General features: G+C 36.7%; 1 protein-coding gene and 2 long non-coding RNA genes across 49 annotated transcripts in view; 1 reads left to right on the forward strand and 2 right to left on the reverse strand.

Annotated features, from left to right (window-relative positions):
- LOC147841656 (uncharacterized) overlaps window positions 1–3,930 on the forward strand; it is a 4,051-nt gene extending 121 nt beyond the window's left edge. The window contains exons 1-2 of the long non-coding RNA XR_015502367.1: window positions 1–1,134; window positions 1,232–3,930. The exon at window positions 1–1,134 is cut by the window's left edge and continues 121 nt beyond it. This is a non-coding gene — a long non-coding RNA (uncharacterized LOC147841656). The remainder of the gene's footprint in view (window positions 1,135–1,231) is intronic.
- The window catches only part of si:ch211-51h4.2, a 458,725-nt gene that overhangs the window by 175,665 nt on the left and 265,560 nt on the right, over window positions 1–17,500 (reverse strand). For 38 of the 47 annotated variants that reach the window (XR_015502345.1, XR_015502336.1, XR_015502339.1 and 35 more), the window contains 4 exons: window positions 10,100–10,190; window positions 9,833–9,902; window positions 4,733–4,836; window positions 4,483–4,660 (listed from right to left, as the gene is read on the reverse strand). Coding sequence is in view for 31 of the 47 variants with exons in the window: in XM_087273261.1 (XP_087129387.1) it covers window positions 4,498–4,660; window positions 4,733–4,836; window positions 9,833–9,902; window positions 10,100–10,190 (428 nt within the window). In the remaining 16 variants the exon portion in view is untranslated. Of the gene's footprint in view, window positions 1–1,485; window positions 4,661–4,732; window positions 4,837–9,832; window positions 9,903–10,099; window positions 10,191–17,500 lie in introns of those variants that run through there. The other 9 variants (XM_087273282.1, XM_087273258.1, XM_087273284.1 and 6 more) reach the window with 1 other exon arrangement.
- The window catches only part of LOC147841657 (uncharacterized), a 1,939-nt gene continuing 656 nt past the window's right edge, over window positions 16,218–17,500 (reverse strand). The window contains exon 2 of the long non-coding RNA XR_015502371.1: window positions 16,218–17,323. This is a non-coding gene — a long non-coding RNA (uncharacterized LOC147841657). The remainder of the gene's footprint in view (window positions 17,324–17,500) is intronic.

A 17,500-nucleotide genomic window follows, 5' to 3' on the forward strand; every position in this document is an offset into this window, starting at 1 on the left:
TTGGAGAACCACTGCTTTAGTGATATAGACACATTATTGGTGTACTGGGACAGAGTGGGTTTATACAGTAACATCAACTAATATTGGCATCCTTGATTAACGTGAGCAAAGGCACATGTGGGGAAAAAAAAAAAAAAAAAAAAGCTTTTGCTTAAAAATCAATGCTTTACAACCTGTGGGACGCTGCCTTTCACAGCCCCTTCACATGGGTGTTTGTGCAGTAGTGAAAACATTTTGTCCAGTCAAGTGTAGTGTGCTGTTTCAGACATTGTTATAGTTACAAAACAAGATCACATTTGTATTTGCTCAAATCTAACAGATGCTAGGCCAAAACTTCATTAATTCAGATAAATCTGCCCTGTGAAGTTCTAGTCTGAATGCCTGTTTCTGCTGATGGTCTACCTGCTTTTTGGCATTATCTGATATTGATTGTCCTGTTTTGTCTAAAAAGTGTCAGCCTAAGGCCCAATCCCAATTCTACTCCTTAGCCCTTCCCCTTACCCCTTGTTTTGCGCATGCACACCAAGGGGTAGGGGTGTCCCAATTCTCTTTAGCTCGAAGGCATAGGGCTAAGGTTAAGGGGTGAATAGGCCTTCGAATTAAGATTTTTCAGGGCCACACATGAAATCAAGGGGTAAGAAAATTTCCCAGAATACACCTGCCACAATGGCAGTATTGCTGAACCCGGAAGTAAGGAGATCCACAAATTAGCATTTTTTGTCATTATTACGAATATTTAAGACAAACAAACACACTTTAATATATTCATAACCACGTTCATTTTTTTACTGTCATGCTTTAAAAAAAAGAAAAGAAAAAAAACCCGCTAAATTTCGCGATCTATAATCCCTATTAATAACTCCTGTACAGCAGTCCCACAACATTCTGACACTCGAATACCCTGTTAGTAATGTCCAGTGGCTCTCAATTGGCATTTTACAGTGTCTGCTATAATGCTAATGTTGTTTTTGTGTGTTTACATTGATGAATATGGCCACTGTGTAAATGCGCAGAACAGTTACGATCTTATTGCCAAATTAGATCTTTATGATAACCTAATATATGCCTTCAGTGATTTCCTGAAGATAAATACAGAAAAATAAAACAACTGGAATAACTACAGTAGTCGCGATTGTCTGATCTCATGATCTCAGCAGGAGATGGTGATGACATATGATGACTTGTGCAGGTGCTGTAGTGCGGTCCCAATTCTTAGGTGTAAATTTTGAAGCCCTTCCTCTAAACCCTCGGTTGTAAGGGCCAAGGGGAAGGGGTAGGGGTACAAAAATAGAATTGGGATTGGGCCTAAGTTTCTTTGGGCTTGGTGATGTTTACTAAAATCATTGAGTGTTTAATCAGTTAAGTCAGTTAACAGTGTTTTGTTTAAGTATGTCACCAACACAATAGTGGACTTATTTAAAAACTGCAATGGCTGCAGAAACATATGTGCTCTAAAAAAGATTGTGATCCACTGGTTTAACTTGATGATGTTTTGCTTTAAAATGAACAAAATAGCTTTTATTTTATAGAAAAAAAAATGATTGCAAACAGTTTTGTCAAAAACAAATATCTTTGTTAAACCTGTGTGGCATAGTCACTGGCACCCCTATGAGTTCATACAAGGTTAAGTATATTCCAATTGAAATGTCTTATTATTTTTGTACACCTGCATGTGGAGAAAAAGGAAACTATGTTAAATAACCTCCTATATCACAAAATTGTAAATCCGAGGAAACAAAAAGCAGGGTTGCCAGGTCCAAGACATCAGACATCAGACATCAAGCTCAAAACCTGCCCCAGGAAAAGCCATATTTTATTTTAGATTTTGTAATAAACATACTTCTAGAGCTCACATACAAAAAAAAAAAAAGTTAAAATACTGACTGGCTTTCAGTACACCAAACTTATAACTACCTCACTCTTCATTTTTCTTTTCTTTTTTTTCTTTTGGAAAAATGCTCCCTTACAACTCCCCTACAGCTAAACAGCCGAGTTTAACCATTTCTGAATCCATTCAGACAATTTCTAGTCTGGCTGGAGCTCTTTTATCTTATTAAATCAGATGAGACCATTCACTTTAAAATGACCAAAGAGTTTTGATAATTTTTCTATTGAAAGCTTTACTCTTGTAGTTCTATCTTGTACCAAGACTGATGTAAAATGAAAAGTTGCATTTTTAGACTGATATGGATGGGAACTATAATCTCATTCTGGCAAAATAATCCAGGCACTGATATAGTGCAGCACCTGCTGCTTGCACAGGGAGTGCACCATGCAACTATGAAGACATGAAGAATGAGCTGTAATGCTCCACCACCACTTCATCATAAATGCAACATATATAGTCTGATTTAATGTATTCATCTAACAAATCAACCTTTTCCATTCAGAGAATTACAGTCATTGAAATCTCGGAATGAAGAAACAACGAATTCTTCTAAATTGTTTGCAAAGCTCAAATTTAATATTTGGAATCACCAATAAAATTTACCAACTACTATTTCTTAAATTGACGTTCAAAGCGTTAGAATCAAGCAAAAAAAAAAAAAAAAAAAAAAAACGGATGCAGGAAAACTATTTTAAATAATTATTGTAAATAATGAGTTCAGCAGGTCAAACAAATTACGAAAATATGAAGTTGTAGCTGCTTCATCAAAAGTTGGCTCAGTACAAAAAGATTTTGTAAATTTACCTCTGTTCGTGAGGCAAATATTCGTGAGATTCCAGCGTGTTTTCTGAACCCAGAAGATTCATAAAAATTGAATAGCCCCAAATAGAGAATCATAAATCAATAATGATCAATGATTGGCTCCTTTGGCAAGGCAAGTTTATTTATATAGCACATTACATACATGGAGGCAATTCAAAGTGCTTTACATAAACAAGAATAAAAGAGACAACTATAAGAAAAATAAAAGTAAATTATAAAAAATTTTAAAGGTATACAGGTTATAATAGAATGAAAAAGAGAAGAAAGACAATAGCGCGATCTGTCGGACGCAGCACAGTGCTCATTCATTAAAGGCACAGCTAAACAGATTTGCTTTCAGTCTTGATTTGAACATGCCTAATGTTGGAGCACATCTGATCATTTCTGAAAGCTGATTCCAGAAGCGGGGGGCATAGTTGCTAAAAGCTGATTCACCCTGCTTTGACTGAACTCTTGGAATTTCTAGTTTATATGATCCTAAAGATCTGAGTGATCTGTTAGGATTGCATTCAGTCAGCATATCTGTAATGTATTGAGGTCCTAGGCCATTTAGTGATTTATAAACCAGTAATAATACTTTAAACTCTATTCTGAATGTAACTGGGAGCCAGTGTAGAGACCTGAGTACAGGTGTGATGTGTTCTGATTTCATTGTTCTGGTTAGAATTCTGGCCGCAGCGTTCTGGATGAGCTGCAACTGTCTGACTGTCTTTTTGCGAAGGCCAGTGAGGAGTCCATTACAGTAATCCACCCTGCTGCTGATAAAAGCATGAACAAGTTTCTCTAAATCTTCACTGGAAACAAAGCATCTGATTCTAGCAATGTTTCTGAGATGATAGTATGCTGATTTACTGACTGCTTTGACATGACTACTGCAACACAGATCTGACTCCAGAGTCACACCAAGATTCTTGACCTTATTTATTGTCTTGTGCCCCTTAGTGCCAAGGTACGCATTCACCTTGAGAACCTCATCTCTGTTCCCAAACGCAATGACTTCAGTTTTCTCTTTGTTTAACTGAAGAAAGTTTTGGCACATCCAACTGTTCATTTCAACAAAGCATTGGCAGAGGGTGTCATTGGGGCTGTAGCCATTAGGCAGTAAGGCTAAGTAGATCTGAGTGTCGTCAGAATAGCTGTGGTAGGAGATTTGGTTCTTTCTCATTATTTGGCTCAGAGTGAGCATATAAAGGTTGAACAGGAGAGGTGCCAGAGTTGAGCCTTGTGAGACTCATTACATCTTCCCCCATTCAAAACTTTATGACTGACACCTTGTGTAGTGTACAGCCTTTAGCTACACCAAACGGGCCAATCACAGATTTTATGCTCTACGTCATCATGACACGTACTGTAGTTATATATTTTTTGGAGAGGTGTGGGTCAGGGTCCGATAAGCAATATGCGATGGTGTGAAGGTGGAGCTATAGTGTGTACTTAATGCAGAAGTATAAATCAGCCTTTAGTAAAAGGGTTTGAATGACCACACACACACACAAAAAAAAAAGAATGGGAGAATTTCAGTTTGCTTACTACAATATGATATCACCCACATCGCCACAAACAATCTGTGGAGAAAAAACCCTACTCTCTTTCATTCCTAATCTCAACCATCTTCCGTTTGTTCTTAATATTTTGAACAAAATAGGATTAAACTATAAAATTTTTTTTTATCTCACCCATAATTTGCTCATGTTAACCAAGATTGCCAACATTAGCAGAGCATACTGTATTATTCTGCTCTTAAAGGGTCTCAGCAGCATATGAAGCCCCACCTGATATCCAGCCTCTTACTGATGGGAAGAGTTGTTGTGAAGGGTGAGTGTCATGTTTTGGCTGATCTCCAGGATGCTCTGGAAGACATCATAAGCCACAGCGAACAGGAAGTAGACGGGCAGAAGCCAGTGGAGTCTGTAGATTCTGTCACTTGCTGTTAGAGGAACCACCAGATGCCTGCAAACAAGAGGAACTGATGAAGCAGTAGAATGGAGAAACACAGATGTGCCAGTGCTGCAGTTTACTCACTTAAAGCGCTCCGATCTGGAGGTCCTCAGCATGAGGAAGATGAACAAGCCCACCTCCGTGTTCAATGAGAAGGAAACCACTTTGTCAAGCATCACAACAAATCCCTGTACAATGACAATTGAGATAAATATAATATAATAAAATGTAAGATAATATAATATAATATAATATAATATAATATAATATAATGTAATTTAATGTAATATATTCATTCATTCATTCATTTTCTTGTCAGCTTAGTCCCTTTATTAATCCGGGGTTGCCACAGCACAATGAACCGCCAACTTATCCAGCAAGTTTTTACGCAGTATAATATAATAATAATAATAATAATGATAATATAATATAATATAATATAATATAATATAATATAATATAATATAATATAATATAATATAATATAATAATGACTGATAAGATTCTTGACCTTATTTTTTGTTTGACCATTGGAGCCAAGGTACGCATTCACCTTGAGAACCTCATCTCTGTTCCCAAACGCAATGACTTCAGTTTTCTCTTTATTTAACTGAAGAATGTTTTGGCACATCCAACATTTCATTTCAATAAAGCATTGGCAGAGGGTGTCATTGGGGCTGTAGCCATTAGGCAGTAAGGCTAAGTAGATCTGAGTGTCGTCAGCATAGCTGTGGTAGGAGATTTGGTTCTTTCTCATTATAATGTAATGTAATGTAATATAATATAATTTAATGTAATAAAATACAATATGATATAATATGATATAAAATAATGTATTATAATGTAATGTAGAATAACATAATATAATATAATGTAATATAATATAATGTAATATAATACAATAATATAATATAATATAATATAATATAATATAATATAATATAATATAATATAATATAATATAATATAATATAATATAATATAATATAATATATTTTTACCATGGAAATCATTGCTGTTATAGTATTATTGATCTACATCAACACATTGTTAAATATTTTCTTAATATCTTGTATCTACAGTATCTCTTTAAAGTAGGTATTAATCTATTAATCAACCTGAACTATGAATGAACAATGCATTTATTGTAATTGACAAATTTAACATTTACTAAAACATTATTTAAAAGAAGTTATACTTATTAATATTAGTTAATGCACAGAGTTAACATGAACTATTATGAACTATTATTATACATTAACTAATGGTAATAAACATGAGTAAATACTGTACTAAATTTATTGTCTATTGTTTGTTAATGAACTAATGTAACATTACTGTAAAATCTTACAAATGAATCTAGAAATATTTACTATATATATATATATATATATATATATATATATATATATATATATATATATATAGTTTCATCAGTTTTAGTATTTTGCATATAGATATATTTAATTCATCTTTACTGATTATTTTGTTTAGTGTGTTATTTAGATAAGATTAAGGTATTAAATATTATGCATGTTTTTCACATTCCCTTTTTTGATTTATTATTCCAATCAAATATTGTAATAAAGGAAAAAATCAAGAGATTAATAATAATTTTGGCAGGTATCTGTTGCCATTTATTCCTAAATGCAGTGTTTAAAGAAAACAGACAATAAACAGACAATGATACTAAAACAGCGTTGACAAAAATACTAAAACCACACTGTTTCCATTTAATATTTCTCTTAAAGCTGCTACATTTTATTTAGAGGTCCATCTTTACAGTTTATTAGTTGTTTGTTTATTATCATTACTAAAATATTTATTTATTGTCTGTTGTTTACTTTTTTATCATCACAGCTCTTATTGTTGTTAAATGTTACTGTGCGTTCACACCAAAGGCGGCGAGAGCATCACATTGATCTCGTATTTACGGGACGTTGCAGCAAATCAGTTACTTTCTCATATAAAAACATGCTTTCTAGCGTGAAAATGTTGTTGATCAAATTTATTTAACTATGGAAGATCAAGTTGTTGTGCGTAATGTGGCTTTGCTCCATTTATTCAATAAGGGTCCATGTCTGAAATATTCTGAAGCAGCAGTACTGTTTTGTGGCATGTTGTGATTGCAACTTTTTTTTTTTTTAAGAAAAAAAAAATAATAATAATCACTAGCCCCTTTCACACATACAGACCTTTCCGGAAAATTGCCGGCAATTTTCCGGAAAGGTTGTATGTGTGAACAGGTCCTTTTTGAAAATACCGGTAAATTCGTTCTGGCTATTTTCCGGAAAGAGAAGTTGTAACATTACCGGCAATTTGCCGGAATGCTGCGCTGTGTGAATGCAGAAGGAAGATTCCCGTAATAAGCGCGTGCACGTCTAGAACGTGCTGACGTGAGACGTCTGCTTTAGCCAATCACAACAGTCAGACGCATTCACGTGCGCGCGGTTTGTGAGAATAAAAGCCTTTGAATATTTTTCCAGACACATTTAGCTGCTAGAAGTTAGTCAGATCACGTTTATATGTTCTTCTTAATGCCAACTGTGTAAATAATCATCAACGAGATGCTTATGATAAGCCGTTGTTTGTTTACCTTCAAGCTTTGCGTGCGCCTATGAGCGCCTGCACACGTAAATATTATGAACATCTCGACATGCGAAAGTGATCCTGCGAAAGTTGTTCACAATATTGATCATCCACAGAGTTTGTGATGTAGTCAAATGTTTACAAACACAAGCGCAGCCGTTTAAAGCTCATTTGTGGTGAATGATGTCAGAATTTACCGGTATTTTGGAATGGATGTGTGAATGCTCTTTTCCGGAAAATTTCCGTAACGTCCTCGCCTGTGTGAACAGCGCTTTTTTGAATATACCGGTAAAGTCGTTCCGGAAATTTTCCAGATATTTACCGGTATCACTGTGTGAAAGGGGCTACTATTAACTTTTTCTCCCAGTAAGAAAACATTGTAAATAAATGGAAATCCAGCAATCCCAATCATCAAACACTTGGGAAAAACCAACAAATTCACAGGACTTTGTTCCCTAGATTGTGGACATCTACATTTCGACTGATAGCCGCCGAACCGCATCATTGCTCATTACCATTAAGTTGATTCACATACTATCTGTCCTAAATAGTATTTGAAAATAGAATTAGTATGTCCCTAATTGCAATATGTTGAAAAGAGTATGCCAAACGTTCCCTGATGGTTTACTATTTCTGGTAAAAATTTTAAGTGTAGAAGCGTCCATACTCTATTTGCTGATACTGCCCACAATACATGGACGCATGAAACCAACCGTCAAGTAGAAAAGCTTCGGTAAAGATGTTTGTATGACTGTTAATCAATATATAGCCAACTGGAAAATATTCAAATCGTGTTTTCAGTGTTATATTTCATCTGCAACAACAATGTGAACTTATATCAAAATATGTTTGGACATTAATGTCTGAATTCAAAATTATCCAAAGACCTGAGGAGATTTCTCTGCATGAAAGACTCGTGAATGGCAGATTAACCTGCAGCTGTCTCTCAAATAAGGTAGGAAATTTAATATGAAAAAATGTGGATGATGTCTACTGTTACACATTTAAAAGCATATATTTTCCCTTCACAAAAAAGTACATACTTTTAGGGCATAGTATAAGTATGTGAATTGGGGCGCATCATTGGTTTCAAAACTCCTCCACATCCACACCGCGAACACGCACCGAGCTGCTGCTTGACACTTATCAACGCCGCCTCCCATTGAAAATGAATGCTTCCATCTACTTTGACACTAGAGCTGTGAACCTACACTAGTCTCACGGTTCGGTTTGGTTACGATTATCATGCCATCGATTCGGTTCTATTCGATATTTCGGTGCATCACGGTGCATTGACGGTGCTTTTCATACACAGTTTTATATTTTCTTCACAGCAGCAGTTCTTGTATTAAAATGTATGAATATATTTATATTTATATATTATTTGTAATACAATTTTGTCATTTAATACAAACAGTCAGATATATAAACTGTAACTTTAAACAAAACGAGCATTTAGCAAATAATATAAACAAATATAAATATCCAGCTCAATTTCTGATCCTTGTCTAGTTCTCTTACACCTCTTTGATTGGTCACACCCTCAACAAAAATGGTTGCGATTGGCTCTTGCGTGCTGCACTCTTCAGATGAGTGGCTGATAAGATGACACTGATAAGTGGCAGGCGGCAGCGGCGATCTCACAGCTGATGTATGATAGACACGGTGGAGAAAACTCTGCAGACACGCGCTCGTTTCTTTATCCAGAAGTAACGCTGTAAAACAGCCGAGAGGAGAAGAAAAGCCACGCCAGCAGGTCAAATGGGCCACTGTGTGTGTGTGTGTGTGTGTGTGAGAGAGAGAGAGAGAGAGAGAGCGAGAGAGTAAGCGAGAGAGAGAGAGAAATGGAGTACTTTCATTCTCTCAATCGCAGTGAAATGGGGCTTTTGTTGTATATGTAAGTGAAACACTGATCCAGCAAACACACACAGTGAAATTGAGCACAGTTTATGAGTTTTAAGTAGTTAGAACGTTGTAAATACTCATATACGCAATACGCATATGAGGTAAATGACATCAGTAATTACCAGTTATGATTATTACTGAACCGATACTGAATTGTCCGCGTCTGCATCGCGGTGCACCGAAGAAACGATTAATTTTGACACCTCTATTTGACACTCTCGCCACTTTTGGTGTGAACGCACAGTTACATTAATGTTAAATGGGTGAAGTGAAATGTATTCAGCATTTGTGTGATTTTTACATCGGTGTCTACATTATACTCAACTGAAATGAGTAAAAGTTTTCATTCTATTTAATTTTAGTTCACTTTTTAAGTATACTTTTCACCCTCAAAACCACCTTTCTGATTAAATAACAATTGTTGATTTTTCCTTTTCTTTCTTTTTTTTTAATCAACACAAACCTCTTGAACATCGTCTGAACTCGAGGAATCAATGCAGTAAACTTCCTCTCTAATCACTATTGGCTGCTTGATAAATCCCTTACATTTATTCTGTGCACATCCTCCTTTTCTCTGTGCAATTCAGTGTAATCCGCCTCCAATCCAGTTGCATAAAATATTAAATATTTCAACCTAATACACTCAGATCATCACTAGAATAAACTCCAGAGCTTGAAATAATCACCAACCTTCGGATCACAAGCTGAAATGACAAAAATGAGACCAAAAGCCAGAAAGGACATGAAACCGCTGAAAAACCTAGAGGAGGGAAAGCAGAGGCTGTTGAGTCTGGGAGTTATTGCGATTTATCAAAGCCAGTGTTTTTTTTTAATGCACCGAAAGCCTTTTTATTATCAGAGTGCAGGAATATGCTGGCGGTGTGAGCGGTGACGGGCTGTAAAAGCTTAAAGAAATGGTGTGTGAAATGATGTGCCAGGGCTGAATGTAGAGTTTACCGTCTGCAGTGCTGTGATGTTCTCCAGCGTGAGCTATGATCTGCCAGCCATGCCACATTCTCTGGCCACAGAGAGCCCACCAGCCCGTCCACTGTAAACAAACAACAGCAGAGCTCACAAACAGCGAAATGGTCATGAGGATTACTAAACAGTTTATTAGCTACATTAAATGCATCTGTTTACCTTAATGTTTCAAATAAATTTGGAAAAATAAATTAGGTGCAGTCCAAAATTAATATATACCTTGTCATAATATATATATATATATATATATATATATATATATATATATATATATATATATATATATATATATATATATATAGACACACACACACAGACACACACACAATGATATACATATATATACATATATATATATAAGTAAAGGAGCTGAGCCGAAAGGTTTATATATTTATTATTTATATGTTTTATATACACACACACACACACACACACATACATACATATATATATATACACACACACACACATATATATATGTATATATGCTCATCTCCGCTCAGCTCCTTTTCTTATATATGTATATGTATAGATACTTAGACATAGACCACATTACGGCTGCCGCTTTACAAATATGCCTGGTCTATCCCTCCCTCACTCATAAAAAAACCCCAAGATACTTGAACTCCTCTGGGGTAGGGACTTTCCTCCAAGTAGGGCAAACCACTTTTTTTCCAGTGGAGCATCATGACCTCGGACTTGGAGGTGCTGATTTTCATCCCAGCAGTGTCACACTCGGCAACAAACCGCCCCAGTATATAAAAAATACTACTACTACTACTACTACTACTACTACTACTACTACTACTACTACTACTACTACTACTAATAATAATAATAATAATAATAATCAGTCAGCCCACAGCTACATGTCTTTTTCTCCGCCCTTTAATCCATTACTCATATGTATAATAAATCATTTTTTCCAACTAACCTACTCTGTTTCACCACAACTACGTACTGCAATCGCTCCCTCACACAGCATCCAGATGCGAGCTCACACTCACTCAACATTAACAGATGGAGTGTGTCACATGAAACTAACTGTAATGTGTCACACAGGCGATCGGAATTCATGCGCTGGACATAATTCACACTGACACCCTCTGCTGAGAGCTTTGCTGGACCAGACCCAGAAACAGGCTTCAGCCGCTCTGATAGATGCAGCAGGAGGAGGAACAGATCCAAGATCAGTCAGAGTCCAGACTGAGATACACACACTCATGTGTACAACATGCTGAAAATTGACATTCACTAAGCAAATCAGAGGGAGGATTCAAGCAGATCTGAGTTTGCTTCATGGAAATTGCTTAAATGATTGAACTGAAACGAATTATTTATGTATTCATTAATTACATTTTAGGAACAGATTCAATGTAGTTATGTATGAATAAGAAATGTAAACAATACATTTAAATACATGTATACAACATACAGTTTGGAAAAACAACACAGTCTTACTGGAAATGCGTGCGTCGGTGTACACTTTTGTGAAACCTCAAAAACATACCTCGGTGTAAGCTTGACTGCAGATTCTACTTAAAGTGAACACTATGGGGCAGTATGATGCCAACAACATTTGTTTCTTTTCACATTACATTAGTGTACATTTTGTACACTTCTTTGTATAACATCACAAAACAACTTAACCATGATGTCCTTGATTTTTCATCAAAGACGTTTCCTTCACCTATCTCCATATAGAAGATAACGAAACTATTAGAGTGGTCAGCTTGCTCAGTAGCTCACCTCGTATGGTGTTTTACTTGGGTTTAAGTCTGATAATAGTAGGGGTGTCAAAATGTATAATTTCTTCGGTGCACCTTGATGCAGACGTGGACAATTCAGTATAATTCAGTAATAATCATAACCGGTTATTATGTACTGGCGTCATTTATCTCATATGTGCTATGTCGCCGTAGCTTACTATGGCAAGAGAGGTGAGCGCGAGTAATTAAAACACTCCAACTGCTTAACCCTCTACTGCACGATTTAACCATATGGCAACATGATACTTATGTTCATTTCCCTGCCACTGTTTTAAATAAAAAAAATTAACATGATTATTTTTTTGTTAGAAAGAGAAGACCTTAAAGTAGCCAATGATGTGTTTTGGTTAAGTCACATGACATGCTGTGTTTTGCCTCAGCGCATTTTCTGACAGACTGGCGTTTATAGTGAGTAGTTGCTGAATGCAAACGTCAATAAAAAGGATCAAATTATGTCAGATCCACAAGTAAATCTGAAACACCACCTCCAGTATGTTATGACGACATATTCACAGCTCAAAAGAGTTTAATCAAACCTTATTGTAAAGTGTAATCGAGATATCTTTACTTTTTGTATGTTACTAATACATAGCAACACTGACTGAACTAAAAATATATTCATTCACTTACAGCAAAAGTCTGATTATGTCTGAAAACTCTGATTAGTTTAGCATTTCTTCCTTTTGTATCACAGTCAGAACCCATTCCAGCAATGGTCTTTGTATTTGAACATTCACACAAAATTGTCTGTATAAATCTGTCTTTTTTAAGAGACATGCAATGAAGAAATAATAACATAAGGATGTGCTACCACCAAAATGTTATTTTGTTTTCTTGCGTTAAATGCTGTTTTAAATACCTCAGCTGCAAGCACTTCTCCTACTATCAGAGCTTTTAAAAAAAAAAAAGAGTGCTAAAATGTTCACATTGTCCACACCTTGATACACTGCCAGTGTTTTAAAAACAGAGCATCCATTGACAATATTAGTAAACATTAAAAAAAAACAAAAAAAAAAAAACGCACTTGTTTATGCAGTGCACAAACACCTAGGTGGACATGCACCCTAAACAAGAATGAACAAATGTATTAACTATAACTAACAACGAACAATACATTTGTAACAGTATTTATTATTTTTGTTAATTTTATATATTGAAAATCAACCTTATTTTAAATTGTTAACAGACAGTGGTGGAAAGTGTACTGAAAAATTATACTCAAGAACCATTACTTGCCTAAAAATGTACTGCAAGTAGAGTATCTGTTGTCCACATTACTCATTGTCTGAGTAAAAAGCAGCCCTTCCTTATATACTCAAGAGTAGCGAATAGTAAGTATTAAGGCCCGTGCACACAGAGACGATTTTTGCTTGCGTTTTCTGTCGACGTTTAACACCTTGTGACTTAATAAAGGGTGTCAATGTGATCGTGCACAAAACGCCAGGCACAAAAACATCATTTAAAAAGAAATCGCTTCATGCTAGGTTTTTTTTTTTATTTGATGTGCCGCGTCAAAACCTTCTCCAGCAATCCGATTGGCACTTTTGTTCACATGCACAGAGCTGCTGAAGTTACAGTAAACAGCACTTGGAGGCGCTCAAGCGCAAAACTGTCAATGCGAACGCACATTGAAGAAGATGCCCAGAGGCGATATGAACGTTTAGCTGTTCATTGCTCAGTGAACAATAATCATTTCTTCATCGCTAAAGCTGGAGCTGCTGCTTGAACCATTTATGCTTGTTCGAGTCACCAGTAACTTTAACAACAAGCGTGTGAACTTCCTCTCTTCTTCTTCTTTTTCTTCTGTGTTACAAACGGGTGTCGGAAGCTTAAAGTTGTGTAGCGCCATATAACGTCAAGGAGCGATTTTGCATACTCTTCTGCTAGACAGCAGTGAAAATCGCTTGGGTTTGAATGCGGAAAAACGCCTCGTAAAATGCTGACGATAAATGCAAACGAAAAGCGTCCTGGTGATTAGGAGCCATAAAGGGCGTCAATGTGATTGTGCAACCCAATTTGCAAAACGACAGGCGCAAAAGCGTCATTTAAAAAAAAAAAAAAAGACGCCTCATGTTTGTTTTTTTGATTTGACGCGCCTCGTCAAAACCTCCTCCAATCAGATCAGCACTTTTGTTTACGTGCACAGAGCTGCTGAAGTTACAGTAAACGGTACTTGGAGGCGCTCAAGCGCAAAACTGATAATGCGAGCGCACGTTGAAGAAGATGCCCAGAGGCGATATGAACGTGGAGCTGCTTATTGCACTGGTAAACAATAATAAATTCTCCATCACTAGAGCTGGAGCTGCTACTTGAACCATATATGCTTGTTCCAGTCAACAGTAACTTTAACAGCAAGTGTGTGAACTTCCTCTCTTCTTCTGTGTTACAAGCAGGTGTCAGAAGCTTAAAGTTGTGTAGCGCCATCTAATGTCAAGGAGTGATTTTGCATACTCTTCTGCTTGACGCCAGTGAAAATCGCTTGGGTTTGAATGCGGAAAAATATCTCATAAAACGCTGACGATAAATGCAAACGAAAAGCATACCGGTTTGTACAAGCCTTTAGGCTGTGAAAAGCTGATGCCTTTACATGTATATGTCGATGTGTGTGAACGTAACATTCTGTGGTGCAATTTAATTTAGTTTTTGGCCAGCAGGCACATGATGCCATAAGAGGTTAACATTATGTTAGATTTAGCTTGTGATGTCAGGTGGCCAAAATTCAATGCCTAGCCAAGCATCTAAGGACAATCTTACTTTGATGTCAAATAACGACATCAAATGACGTCAATATTTGGTTGATTTTAGGTTGTGTTGGAAAGTGACCAAAATCCAACTTCGATCCAACATTAAAAACAAGCGTCATATTGACGTCAAATACTGACATTCATTTGTCAGGTATGGCAACCAAAATCCAACGTCTGATAGACGTCATAATGGTAACATCTAAGGATGTCACGATCCTCCAAATCCTCGATTCGATTACATTTTCGATTCTAAACGCACGATTCGATTCGATTTTCGATTATGAATAATTAATTAATGACCAATTAATTATTTGTAGCCTACCATTTAAACTACCTGAGCTGCATGGTGTTTGTTTTACCCATAAACAAATCATACAGTAAATGAATAAAGGCAAGATACACAAATAATTACCACCTGTCAATCACTGCGGGACTCGTGAATAGGCAGTGATCTGTGTTGTTATAATGGTGTCGTTAAAAAAACGCACAACCAACAGGAACCAGCCAACAGTATCTGAGGTGTGCACTAAAATGACTAAGTACAAGTGAGTGAAAGATTGAAGTAGTCCTCTGACTGCCTGGACCTGCTGTCTCGAGCGCATGGCTGTGTATGCGTCTGTGTCTGTGTGGTCACGTGATGTGCATTTTCAGAGGTAGAGAGGAAGGAGGGCTGCTCAGAAATGCTACACGCCACTGTGGATGTCAAATCGCTGTCGTTCTAAAATGCCATTTAAAAACAAAGACAGTGTAAACAGGGCCTGAGTGTGAACTTTTCGCGAGCGGATTTGCAACGGGGTCGGGCGGAGGATCGCGATGCCGGTGTTGTCTATTGGACGAACCGTACGTAATACGTACATAGCAGAGCTTGCAAAACTGTGTTTTTTTTGTCTACAACACGAACAATGTCAACATAACTCACTGGAAATCTAAAATGCTTACTCACCGGCGACTTCATTGAAAGAGGAGAGGATTAAAGTTCTGTCGACGGGTCTCCTGCTTCTGCAGTTTAACAAGCACTTCAACAAGCCTGTTTTTTTCCCGCTTGGCAAGCCAAGCTGACGTGACATGGGGGCGTGGCAGCATTGACGATTCTATTTTTTGATTCGATAATCGAAATTGAGCATAAATTTCGATCGATTTCGATTAAAAATTGAAATCGTGACACCCCTAGTAACATCCACACAACGTCAAGCTGTAACATCATTAGATGTTAATATTTGGTTGGTTTTGGGTTAGACGTTGTACACTGACGTCTGCCTGACATTGCATTCTGACGTCAACCCCGTTTTTATTTTCAAACAACATGCAAGGTCCCCACGATGTTGGGGTAATAATAATAATAATAATAATAATGATGATGATGATGAAGATGATGATGATGATAAAATCTCTCTTCATTTCGCTGCCCCTGATTGGCAACACCCAAAGAATTTGAATACTACACCTAGAGCCAGCCCTTGATTGTTTGCCTGAACCTGACTTTGTGTGAAAGCTTTGCTAAGTAAATATTTTAGGTTAATCCTTTAATAATGTGCCTTTCTGTTTGTTTTAGTGGTATTACCCCTTTTGGGTTTTACCTGCTTTGTTTTTTCTATTGTTGCATTTAAGTGGACTGAGCACTCAGTTGTTTCAAGGACACAGGATGGTGCTTGAGAGTCACAGGTTTCTGGTTGCTTTTCCTTCCCATTTGGGCTTTGTGCAAATGGGACCACGATCAGCAGCTGTGTGAATGCTAGGATTAGTTCATGTAGGTAGTTTTTGGGGTTGTTCTGCAGGAAGCAAGACTGGAATTATCGATGACGTAAATCTGTTCAGAAACTATAGTTTTGTTTTGAGGCCTAACTTCATTTAACGTAAACTTTGATCTTGAAATCGTTGAAGACCTTATACATTCACAAACAGCTACACTACATAAAAAGGTCATATCTGAGAATGGCGTACTTAAATATTTGTGCCTGAATCCTGTTATTTTCCTTTTCTTTATCCTAAATAAATAACTAAACTTGTAAACGGAATGCTTTGAAAGCCAAGTAAATGTACACTTGACATAAAAGAGTCTTTGGCATTGGGTAGTTACAGGAACTCAGACTACGTTTACACGACAATGATGTAGTCATAAATGGAAACGCTTTTCCCTTGTGTTTTGAAAAAGTTCACATTTACACACATCCACAAAAACTAAGCAAAATGATGTATTATGTACGCCAGGCAAGCAGTTGGTGCTGCCAACTTGTTACGAAACAATACCTTTAGGGCAGTGGTGATGTGCTGTTCAGGGCTCAGCACTCATGTCTATATAATATAATTAGCTGTGTGTTGATCTCCACTATTGGTTGTGATGTAAAGCACACTTTGCTGATGGACCATTAGTGGACACTTGAGCAACAACACGCTGTCACTGCTGTGCATGATTGTTTGTGCTTGTCTTTAATCAACACCTCCATAAACAAGCACTAAGCACACACGTTATAGTTTTCAAAGACTGTCACTTTTGGGTGTTTACATGGTTTAAAAACAACCACTTTGACACCCGTTTTCAAATGTATGCGCTTTCAAACTCAAAAACAATATTGGAACTGTAAATGAACAGGCAAAATGTGTAAAATGTTCCAGTTTTCGCCTAAAAATGTTGTCTGGCCCCTAAGCTATAGGAACTAACCATTAGACTTGAATTTCTCACCAGACCCCTGGAAGTGATATAAGACAACTTACAATGGAATCCAACACAATATAAGAAAAAAAAGTAGGATGCAAGACACTGATTTTATTGCGCCATGTGTTACATGAACAGCAAAAACCAGGACTATATAATCAATGACAACCTGTTGTGCTACAGTATATTTTGAGGTAAAGAAATGCACATA

This window comes from Danio rerio, chromosome 11, assembly GCF_052040795.2.
Source record: "Danio rerio strain M-AB ecotype USA chromosome 11, GRCz13ab, whole genome shotgun sequence".
Classification (NCBI taxonomy): Eukaryota; Metazoa; Chordata; class Actinopteri; order Cypriniformes; family Danionidae; genus Danio; species Danio rerio.